Genomic DNA, 11,888 nt, shown 5'->3' on the forward strand with positions numbered 1-11,888 from the left:
TAGAACTGATAAAGAGACGGTGAAAGTTTTGAAGAACGAGACGATTCTTCGTTCCGTTGTTATCGAATCTTGACTTGGCTCAGACGTCGAATATTGGAGCAAAACGACGCATTTACGTTTTGCGAATTTTACACACGACCTGTAGATTATATTTAAACAGATAAATAGCATCGTAATGAATACGTATTAATCAAATATTTTTATTGCTGACATTATTACATTAAAAATAGCAGTTTTATATGCAGGCAACGAGCTGATCCCATTAATCGCTAATTCATTATTTTTCCGAGCAATCTGTATCACTTAGCTTAACTTTCAAGTAAGTACATTTCGTAGAGTCTTTGGTCTTGCTCATTTAAGAACTTCGGAACGAAATTGATCTCTACTATCTCCTTGTATCCTTCTTCCAATGACGGAGTTACATAATTTTTCCTGCAAAAGAACATAGAACATTTTGAACAGATATTATGACTAATAACTAAATATCGCACACACACATTGATATCTTTAAGCGATAACTAATATGAAATAAATGTAATCTTATATTCAAAAAAAGAATATATATTTAAATATTCTATACGGAATATCCACTTACATGTAAGAGTTGATAATAATCTCGTTAACTGCAATGTGGTTTGGATCAGTTAACTCCCGAAACTACGAGGAAAAGATAAAATTAAGAAGAAGGAAATGCAGCGTGTTTTAATCAGAAAGCTGAAGCAACACGAGGTCGGCAATACATAATAATTGTTTCAGATATCTTTGTTTGATTAAAAACTATAATGTATAGAGATTTTTCGTTTAAAATTAGGTAGAATTAAATGAGAAAAATTGTTCGTTTTCTCTTCTAAATTTTATATATTATATTTAAATAAGTAGTGTGTATTATCTTTTGATTGTAAAATCACGTTTTAGTTAACAATTGCATTTACTATTATATTTAATCATTGTGAAAAAATCTTCTAAGATTTTTCTTCACGTATAACACTAAAGTGTTTTATGAAATTGTTATACTATTAATACTTAGAATACCTTATTATTGTGTTTCGCATGCGCTATATTCGTCGTCATGACAAAACATCGGACTGGAATCTTGTACTTCTTGGCTACTTCCGTATATCTCTTTCTCGAGGCCGGATCGGGATTAGTATTATCTATAACTACACTTTTGCCCTTATTTAAATACTGATCAACCATGCTGGTACACTTCTGCCAACTACCCAAAGTATCTCTGTTCACGTATTCATATTCCTTTAAGTAATGCTTTGCGAAGTGCGACTTTCCGGAGCCTGGACTGCCAACCATAAGTATAATCTGTAAATAAAGAGATCCAATACAATGATAAATACAATCGATAACTGGAACGCAACCTTACAATAATTAAATGGAACTATTTATTTAATGAGTTTTAGTATGTCAAATTTAAAGAAGAGAATAATATATTGTGTGATAATTTAATTTCCTCTAATTTTATACTATAATCGTATTAATCTATATATTACAGTTTTTAATTACAAAGATATTTGAAGAAATTACAAACTTGAATTTCGTGTAATGACAGAAGTAATTTTTAGGTAGTTTAATAATTTTGTAAAAAATTATGTATTGCCGACCTCTTGTTGTTTTGGCGTTAGATTTGCGTCTGCAGGTTTACACACGTTACAGTCTTTAGGCAGATTTTTGGGATTGAACTCAGGTAATACGTAAGGGGCAACTTTGTGCTTCAGAAAGTGCTCCTCGGGTGTTTCAAATTTGACGTTCAAATTTAACGCCATTAATCGATCTACAGTGGAATGATCCTTTTTCTTTCCAACGGCCCAGTTTTTCGGTCGACCAGCCGCGTCGCCGACGTAGAATGAATTCGCTTTGTCGATTGCTGTACCTCCGTTCTTCTACCATTATCGACATCATGAAATATCTTGAAAACTATAGCTCAAGGTACCAGATACTGAAATGCCATATTTAGCATACCTACCTCTTTCTCTAATATTTCCCACATACCAATCGCCGGTTTTCTGTAGATGCTTATTCCCACAGCGATAAAAACCTACAATGAAGCAGTCATAATTAGCAAGCAGTCATAATTCGAAATGTAATTAGTTACATTAGTATATATAGTTGTAATTACAGAAAGTATTGCTTGTAATACCTATTTGGATGGGGAGTGCAAGCGTAGCACAGTGGACTATAGACTAGTCTACCATGCTCGATTCCCAGAGGAAAAGAAAATTTTTTGTACGCTCGCACTCCCCTTGGTAGGCTTGGCAAAACCTCCAAGAGTATAGAAATCTAAGGATAAGAAATCTAAAAGGATATAATTTGCCAGTATAGGTTAAGATACACCTAGGATAAGGAAAGTATATAAGGCAAGAGGAAAATGAAGTAGGTTAAGATATAAATAGGTTAAGATGCGATAAAAAGGAAAAATGAAAAAAAAGGCATATATAAAAAAAATGTATAAAAGACAAAGAAACTTCTTGACACTGTAAAAAGCTGAAGTTGAAAAATAAAGATATAAATGTACCTACCTGGATGGGTATACCGATTTTGTGTACGATTCTCTCAATCTTAATTTTAAAATCACTAATCTTGACTTTGCCTGTGCGAAGGCCCGCTTGGTTCGTGAATATTACTATCTTATACCCATTTGCATGGAACTGCTTCAATTTACCAGGTACATCAGGATATAATAATTGCCAGTCGTTGCAGTCTTTTGGAAACACCAGGCCAGATTTAGTTTTAATTAAAGTACCATCCATATCGTAAGCTGCCACCTGAAATTAAGGTCTATTATTAGCATCACTGTAGATAAATACTGTAAATTAACATTTCAAAATAACTGTAAAATTATTAGATACATGTAAGTATATATTATTCAATAATGTAATATATATGTAATGTATGTATATTATTTATATGTAGATAGAATTAAAAATAACTGATATATTAAATAACCTCATTGATATATTTAATATTATGCCATATATTACTATACATACTCAAGTATTAAATAAATATATAATAAATAAAATTACTTTTGATTGATTTTGAACAGAAGATGCTGTATAAATCATTAATTTTCCATTGTCAATGCTTTCCCATTTCGCAGGCATATTTGAATTACTATTGTTTTCTTCAGAAGATATGCTACATTCAGTATGCAATGTTTTCTGATCAAGGTGAATATTACTCGAAGATAATTTTTCCTCATCTCTGTTACATTCCAGTTCTTCATCTGAATAATTGCCCAATTTCAACATCTTAGCTTTGTTTTCAGTTTCACTTGTCTGTAGGTCATAAAACCTCTTTCTTGATATGAAACTTCTTGTAAGTGGCGGTGGGTTGAATTCAAATTCATAGGCATACTTGCCATACAACAGTTCCAAATGATCGCTATGTCTAGCCACAAATCTCACATCCTTCTGAGTTCTGAAGCCGTTAAAACCACAGGGGTGCTGACCCACTTGTTGAACTGTGATAATAGCCTCTGTATAATTTGCGCATAAACGCACTGTTCAGACAGAATCAGTACAATGAGTTACATCAGTGATATATATTGCGAATTGGGATAAAATATATTTATTTAACATACATAAAAACAAATACATTCACGTTATCATGCAAATTAAGTGGATTTCACTAAATTACTCAATATATATATTTTTTTTTGTTTAAATAAAAACCAAAACTTATAATTCATAACGAGTAAACTTCAGATTATGACTAGTGCTGACGACAGAAATTAATGTTTCAAAGATACATAACCTTGTTGTCGCGAACATTTTGTGTCTGTAACGCCAGTTTCCGGTGAGCGACCCACGAAAATCGGCTCGTTATCCGGCAGAAAGATATTTGGCGAAGACTTATCTATGCTAAGTATGTAACAACTCTTGAAAACCGTATTCGTCGCGCTCATCACGGTGAATGACAACTTATTGGCTCCTATACACAGAACGCGGAAGTGCTTGCCACGCGGCAAGGTAACCAATCAACGTACCGTTTTTCCCTAAGAGCTGGAAGTTTATTGGCTACCGCGTCCTATGTGTAGGAGCCGTTAGCATCGTTCCACTTGTCTGCACTTTCTTGCACTAGTGCAAGCGAAGAATCGATTATCGATATTTTATAAATCGATTAACGTTGATAGTTTATAGCGGGAAAAACGGAAGTTGTTTGAAATTTCGTAATACTTTCATGGTTTTTGATGTAACTTATATCGTTCGCAAAATAACCTAGTCCTTGTTTTACAGGACATTATATTTTGCCAATACGAAGTGTTTTGTAATTTAGGTTACGTGAATAAATCTAACGATTTAAGGATCTGCAGGAGTCATAGTAACAACAGTGTGTTTAAAGATCCTAAATTTTTTTATATTGATTACATTTTATTAGAGCTTATTCAACTTTCCTAAATTTATTTTAGGTTATAAAGTTAGATAAATGATTCTACATATCGTTGAAATTGAATCCTGAAGTCGTCTCTCACCAATATAAAAATATGCCTAGATCCTGGAATGCTAGTTGAAGAAAACAAGCTGCGAAGACAAAATGAAGTTTCATTCGTTTCGTAAATAACTCTGCAACATGTGATATAAGTGTCAAACGATCTTTTATTATCATTTATATATTACAATCAGGTTTGTTGTACCAATCAATTATATTAAGTTTACTTACAAATATAAATAAAAACGTCTCAGACAAATACCATGCCGTCTTTCAACTTGATCTAATTGTATAATAATTTCAGAAATATTATATACAAGTTTGACAACGTGGATCTCTCTCATCAGTGATCCACGCACTTATATGAAAACTTCGTTAGCAGTGTTGGGAAGAGCGCGATATCCGTGGCCTAGGCACATGGACAGCCCGAGGATACCATATAGTTTCTTTGTAGTCCTCGAGTCGATGCAGTCACGACTTTTCGGGGACGTGTCATCGAAGATGCAGAATACCAGTCATGTGGCAATCATCGTCGACGATTCCCACGATGCGGATGATCACGTATCGCGGTTATAGTTGCGAGAGCCTAGAGAAAGCAACAACAGCAAATCAAATAAAGAAGCCGAGCAAACGACCATTACATTCAGTCAAATCAATCTATACTCATCATTAAGTTTTAACGCTAGTTAAAAAGTTCGATCTTATCTATCGTTTCGTAGTCTTCAAGGGTTATCGTTTGCGACTATTATTGTTTGCTTACTCGAATGACTTGTCTGCTCTCGATTAGTGACAAAATCAATATCACTGAATTGTACTCTGATCAGTCTTTCTAGTCGTGCTTATCCTTCTCTCTATCGAAAGTCTCAAAAGTGGACAAGCTAGATGATTATCACCGCTCTTAATTTCCTTTTCTTTTTTTTCGGAACAATTTAACGCCTAACGAATTATTAACTGTGCTCCAGCTATCGTGCATACAAAACCATAAAATGATTCGTCTACGGGAACTCGTTTCACACGAAAAGTTATATATTCTATGTCTGCAGATAACTCTTGAACTTCTGCGGCGGTAATGATATAACACGGTAACAACATCACTACCGTGAATTATTTTTGTGAAAAGTGCGAATCTCTATGAAATCTCGCCTCCATTTTTCTCCTAACGCACGCTTTTACTCGGCCTTGTAAATATCTTTTTTCCTCTTTTCTTTTATCTCTTAGCTTGTGTATAACGTTCATATGAGAGACATAAATATAAAGAAACGCAACTCCGTTTGTTAAATAGACTTTTGTTTCGCAAATGTTTCGATCAAATACGCATATCGCCTACGTGTTTTTTTTTCACAATCTCATCTATAAGTATTCTACTAAATGAATACACTTTATGCTCGATAAATGCAGCAGTTGAAGTGCTCGTCTGTTTCAATTAATTTTCGTATTTTCATGAACACTTATTGACCAAAGAGCGAAGTCACAGAAAGAGGGATAGACTTTCAGATCTCAAAACGAACATTTCGGTCTAATCTCGAATCTCCTTGGGCGCAGAAAAAGTAAAACAAAAGAAAAAGAAAAACGACGAAATAAGAATTGATTGAGATTGACAAGAATTTTCAAAGATAATATATACACTAAACTTTCAATATCGCAGGAAATGTTAAATAACATTTATTATAGAGAAAGTCGAGTTTGAATCGTGCGACTGTTTCCGTCAGGTGCCACGTGTCTAATGTTTAGGAACTTTCCCCGGCTCGGGATAGATCGCTAGATCATTGTCTCTGATATCGTCTTTCGACAGTTTTCATTAGACTTAAGATCTAACGAGTTTTATGGTCGCTCGAGAATATTCTCACGGTGCAGGGATCTTACTAATAGTAAATCTAAATCTGTCTAATTACATTTGCGCAATCGATTATTATTCTTTTGATATCTTTTTTGTTACACTCGTAATAGATTTTTATTTTTGTCATCGGTCCGTCTTCAACTAGTATTTAACAAACCCTGCGCAGATCTGGAAAACTAAGGTCTCTTTCTATTTTCTTGACGAAATCAATGGACCTTGTTTTTCCCTCGTCGCGAGGAATATTCTGCGAGGCTCGATGCTTCGACTTTAATAAGTAAACTTTTCTTTTTATTTCATTATAACGAGAAATAGCTTATCACGAAATTAATTTTAGTTTCCCCTTTAGGCCTAATCGTTCGTTTTAAAATTTGAAAATGTGATTATCCTCTACCTGACTTCGCTTGCTCGTCACTTTTATTTACATACATTAATATCTGCATTCCACGTTTCTTTTGTGACTAAACACACACATACACACACATACACACATCTAAGAGCCTTTCCATTCTTATCATAAATACATTCTTCCTCTTCCTCTCTCTCTTTCCTTCCCTCTTCCTCGAAATTGATAGTTTGTCACAAAGTACGGATAGATATTTATTTGTATTTACTCACCTGAGCTTTTGGGTTGAGGTCTACTCGAGCATTTGATTTCATTTAACATTTACAATGCTTTTGCTCTTTATGCGCGTTTGGCGCGACTCTCATAGGAGTCTCGTTACTTTTCTTGCTTGCTTTCCCTTGCATTTTCTCGCGTCGCAGATCTTAACGAATTTCTGTACTTCTCTTGATAATATTCATGTCATCAAATATGCACGACATCGATCTATCTTTACTCGATAAATCAGAAAAATCGCGATGAAAAAAATTGTGTGTATAAGAAAAGACTATACATGATAAATTCAATATATATGTATATATATGTCGAGTAAATATTACATATTATATAGGGGTTGTAAACGTGAAGCAATTGTTCATAAAGCGAAGGACACTAATTTGTACATATTACTCGAGTTTGTATTGACTATCAACGAAGCAACCGTGCAATCAAGGATAATAACTTTATCAAAGTTACTTTTATCAGTTTTCTTTTTCTCGGGCTATTTTTTCGTTTAAAGATTTTGGCATGTTCTCTCTCTTGCTGGAGGGGCGATATTCTTTCTATGTTTTTGTCTCTCTTTTTCTCTCTTTCATTCATTGTTTCCTAAGTATCTCAGCTTGTCGTTACGCCTGTGAAATAAACTCAGTTTTCGTCAAATTTTTCATTAGATTAGTATTCTGAGTATCCAAACACGCCGCTGATAGACTTTGTGTTATGCTCTAGTTGTACTTACATCGTTTCTTAATTTAGTGTATAGCACTTGATTAGTAGTATTATAATACTATAAACGATATACTATGATCGAGTTAAGATGGAATAGATACGTCGCGAATGGAACTTAACTTCGGCCTGAATTTTTCGATTCATTTTTTCGCTCATTATTATATAGTACAGGGAAACGGACGAGATATATATGAAGACTCACACATTTATCTCGAGCTATAGTTACGTCAATTGCTTGCAATGCTACGCTTAAGTATGACGCAAGGAGTGAAATGTTAGAACTATTTCTTTGGAATAGTGAGACGTTATAGTGAAACTATAGAATTTGCGATCTTCTTAAAAAGAGCTTTCCTTTTGGATTTTTCTACGATACTCTTTAATCTATTTTTTTTTAAACCTTCAATGTTGTGAATCAAACCTTATACTTTCTTAAATCTGCATATTTTTTGTAATTATTTATCTTTATAATATTTTGAATCTTGGATTCTATGGTTTCTCAGACCCCCTAATCATTACCCTTCGTTCATGGATTTTTTCGATAAATCTGAAGTCGATTTTCTTTTAGCGAAAATACCGAGGATTATTATAACCTTGAATTTTTTCTCGTTTTCAAGATATTAAATATCCTTCTAGTTTTCCTTGAACTATAAAAAATTTGCATTCCTAAAATCAACTTCTTTTCTTTCAGGATTGCAACTATCGTTTTCACCTCTCGAGGTTTTCGTTAACAAAGAACCAGCTTCAAATTCGATCGAAAAATCCGTGAACGAAGGGTAATGGATAAATGGTGGTGGTGGTGTGGCTCGGTAGATCCACGAGAACCCAGCAGATCGCCCGAGCGGGTAGTAATCTCTAATCTACTAGGATTTCGTAAAAAAGCTTCATACCTACTTCATCGCTACACTATTGAGACGATCTTTCGCTCATTAATCGCTTATTTGCCCATTCGCTCTTTGCGAGATTAGCCTGTCTCTTCCTAGGGCAGTTGCTGGTTTTGCGTCCGTACTTTTTTTCTGTGTCTCTCTCGTGCCGGAGGTGAGGTGACAATAACAGCAAATCTTCGGTGTGATGCTTTTGTACAGTTTTTTTCATTTTTCTGCATTCAGCGTGCTTTTCATTTAAATCGAGTAGTCACTTACAATATATTGAAACATGATAACATGACTCTCGTGTGTGTACGCTTTATATGTAGAATTTTCTATGTATGTATATATATATATATATATGCATATGTATGTATAGAGTTATTCATAGAATGAAATCATCGTATACAAGAAACGCAGTATAAATTATTTAAGCAAAAAGTTTGTTAACTATTATAAGATAACGTAAGGTAATTCAACATCATAGAATCAAATCTCGTTCATAGTCTAGAGTTTCAATCGTTTAGTTTCGGTTGCTACAATTCCTCGCTGGATGAAAGACTCTTTGTTAAGGACTCTAATCCTAATTTCCTTCGATCGTCGTTTCTCGACGAATCAGCTGATTGCTTCTTAAAAGTTTTCAAACGACGTCAATCGTTATATTAGCTAATAACCGACGACGATATTGATCGCCCACCGAATTACACACAGAATTACAAATGTCATGAAAGAAAATTCGACGGTGTATTTGGCGAATCGTGAAATTTAGGCGTGTATAAAAAAACGTCGACGACTTCAATGAATTCAGTAAAAGATAAGCCTCGCCTTCGGAGACGTGAAATACGTAGTTCATAAGTCTGAATTTGCTTAAGTTCACAAGTCCATTCTACATTTTCGCGCGTCGTATCCTTCTCCTCAATCAGTTTTATTTCCGAATTGCTATTTACAGAACAGGGAATCGCCTATACATTCGCAAGTTGTGTCGTTAGCAATCGTTATCATTCTATCGTCTATTGGTGTATGTATGTGATCAAATTACTGTTAATATTAGATTACGCTACTTCTCGCTTAAATGAATGAAACAAGAACGAGAGCGTGACGGTCGAGACTATACTTAATTCTAGAAATCGTCGTATAAGCGACATAATGACGTGTAAGTAATAGTAACTGCTGAGTGTCAAGTATAAAATATTATTCCCTATATCGGAGAGTGTTTAAATCAATCGAGTCGGTCGAAAGTTGTTCTGCGCGACCAACAGGACAGCTAAACAGGAACGGAAAAATCCCTCGAAAATAAAGCTCGCGGAAAGCTGGAAATCAGTGGAAACACAAGTCTCACTTCTGACGGATGCGAAGCCGATTTTTCCCCGGTAGAAATTTCAATCGAAGTATTAACAAATTACTTCTTGTTAAATTATGATATTATATCAAATATTTTTATTAAATCTTTTTATTAAAGATAAAGAATATTAAATACATATATATATTAAATATATTTATACATATATATATTAAATACATATATATATATATATATATTTATATAGATTATTAGCATCTCCTTATGCAAAATATATAACGGATGTCTCACAACTTGTGACACTTCAATTTCAACGGCAGATACTCCGGGCAGTTCGGAGTCGAAGTAAAATTAAAGAGTCACGAATTGTGGCACGCCCTGCATATTCTCACGTCTTTGCACTATCTCTTTTTAATTTCTAAAATATGTCAATTCTTTTAAATGCATTATATAAACGACTTAAACCAAAAATAAATTATTCAACACGTTGACCGCCACGATGATTCCCACTAATTGTTCCAAGTTCTAATTGAAACTCGAATAACTGAGAGCTCATAGTAAATTATACAGTTCCAGATATATATATATATATATATATATATATATATATATATATATATATATATATATGTGTATATATATAATATATGTACCTCAGTTAGTTTCCTTAGTTCCTTATCGATTACGATACTTAATATGTGAGTGCAATTAGTCTTGAATTAATAAGACGTGGTAAAAAATCATCAGGACTGGCCACCAGTGACTATCTCCGACAGCCCACGTGTTAATATAATTTGTATATTTATTAGTCTATAAATTTCGAACCTCATACTTAATCAACGAAAATAAACGAAAATGAAGATTAAAAAATTCGGAATCCTGTCCGAATTTTACACACAAATCCCGAAATTTTGTGTACACATTTATATTATATTTGTTCAATTTCGCGAATATGTACTGTCAGAATGAAACTTGCTGGATGATCCCGGCTCAATTTAGATAGGATCTAACTATCAGTCGACTAGAAAACCTCTGAAATTCCGCAGTGGCCGAATCGGACGGAAATATCGCACTGAAAAAACTCCACTTCGCATTCGTCAGAAAGTGTCTATGCGTGTGTCTATACGTAAATATCGATTCCCATCTTTCCCGAGATCACGCTACGCGGAGTCTGAGAATAGAAACTAAAATAAACGCACACGATACAGCTCTTCGCGATGATGGCTCTTTTGTGAAAGGGACTTTGCTTTTAGGATACTCCGACTATTGTTATTATTATTATCATCATCGTCATCGCTATTATCGTCGCGTTCGATTCTCTTATCTCACAATTTCAAGAAGGGAGATGCATAACAAATCTCTTCCTCTATCCCTTTACGTGCGCCGACCGAATCCTTCTCTTTTACCTCCATATTCTCTTTTCCTCTCTCTTTTTTTTCATTTTCTGTTCTTTTTATATTTTACGTTCAGCAAAAATGTCGTCTACCTATATATAAAATTAACGAGCGGATTTACTGTGTCGGATCTTTAATAACGTCGTTGAGACTGGGCGTTTTGGTAACCAGCACTGCCACCTGCAAACAACCATAGCTCCTCCGTTCGATTACTCGAGAAATAGAATTCGTATTCTGCCTCTCTACATACACATTATGAAATATTATTCTTTTATCAATCCTCGTCAAATTATTATCCTTCATCTCTCGCCCTACGCATGCTACGTTACAGATTCTTCTGTTATTAACGCCTGCATCCCTACGGATCTTTGCCGGGACCTACTTATTGCTTTGTGTAAATGTACGTATGACTATACGTGAGACGATACGTTCGAAGAGAGAGTTCTTTTTGCCTGATTTGACATGTAAATAACGAACAAGAAAAACATCGATTTTTCCTCGATCGTGTGCAAGTATATTTTCGTAACATTGTAAAAATATTTACATCGTTATTATATTATCAATATTATAAAATCGTATCTTTTCACTCTGTCTCTCTATAGAATTGTAATATTGTTATATAATACTCTTGAAATACTGTAAATATATATGTATGTATGTATATATATATATATATATATATATATATATATATATATATATATATATATATATATATATATATATATAT

The 11,888-nt window shown here is 33.9% G+C and overlaps 2 protein-coding genes across 5 annotated transcripts in view; both read right to left on the reverse strand.

Moving 5' to 3' along the window:
• Positions 1–176: 176 nt before the first annotated feature.
• LOC116847333 (uncharacterized protein F21D5.5) lies at positions 177–3,960 on the reverse strand. 3 transcript variants are annotated; one of them, XM_032822239.1, is made up of 8 exons: positions 3,766–3,960; positions 3,036–3,511; positions 2,529–2,774; positions 1,976–2,047; positions 1,614–1,889; positions 1,033–1,314; positions 596–657; positions 177–432 (listed from the first exon to the last, which is right to left on the reverse strand). In XM_032822239.1, exons 1-8 carry the CDS (start codon positions 3,914–3,916, stop codon positions 309–311), a joined length of 1,689 nt encoding a protein of 562 aa, XP_032678130.1. In that variant the 5' UTR covers positions 3,917–3,960; the 3' UTR covers positions 177–308. The 3 variants fall into 3 exon arrangements, with proteins under 3 accessions (XP_032678130.1, XP_032678129.1, XP_032678131.1); XM_032822238.1 differs by having other exon boundaries at positions 1,614–1,892; positions 3,766–3,959; XM_032822240.1 differs by lacking the exon at positions 3,766–3,960 and adding an exon at positions 3,593–3,754 and having other exon boundaries at positions 1,614–1,892.
• Positions 3,961–4,589: 629 nt separating this feature from the next.
• LOC116847277 (glycine-rich cell wall structural protein 1.0-like) overlaps positions 4,590–11,888 on the reverse strand; it is a 13,129-nt gene continuing 5,830 nt past the window's right edge. The window contains exon 9 of one of the 2 annotated variants that reach the window (XM_032822108.1): positions 4,590–5,026. In XM_032822108.1, the coding sequence (XP_032677999.1) occupies positions 4,998–5,026 (29 nt within the window). In that variant the 3' untranslated portion in view covers positions 4,590–4,997. Of the gene's footprint in view, positions 5,027–7,178; positions 11,339–11,888 lie in introns of those variants that run through there. The other variant, XM_032822107.1, reaches the window with a different exon arrangement.

Source organism: Odontomachus brunneus, unplaced genomic scaffold, assembly GCF_010583005.1.
Source record: "Odontomachus brunneus isolate Ranch 3 - 2012 unplaced genomic scaffold, Obru_v1 Obru_scaffold_076, whole genome shotgun sequence".
NCBI lineage: Eukaryota > Metazoa > Arthropoda > Insecta > Hymenoptera > Formicidae > Odontomachus > Odontomachus brunneus.

Excerpts from the sequence above, each read along its gene's own strand:
- LOC116847333 (XM_032822238.1), bottom strand. The coding sequence starts at position 3,916 with ATGAGCGCGACGAATACGGTTTTCAAGAGTTGTTACATACTTAGCATA. Across the intron at positions 2,775-3,035 it reads CTGTTCAAAATCAATCAAAA|GTGGCAGCTTACGATATGGA; the intron begins GTAATTTTATTT and ends CCTTAATTTCAG. Across the intron at positions 1,315-1,613 it reads TAACGCCAAAACAACAAGAG|ATTATACTTATGGTTGGCAG; the intron begins GTCGGCAATACA and ends CTTTATTTACAG.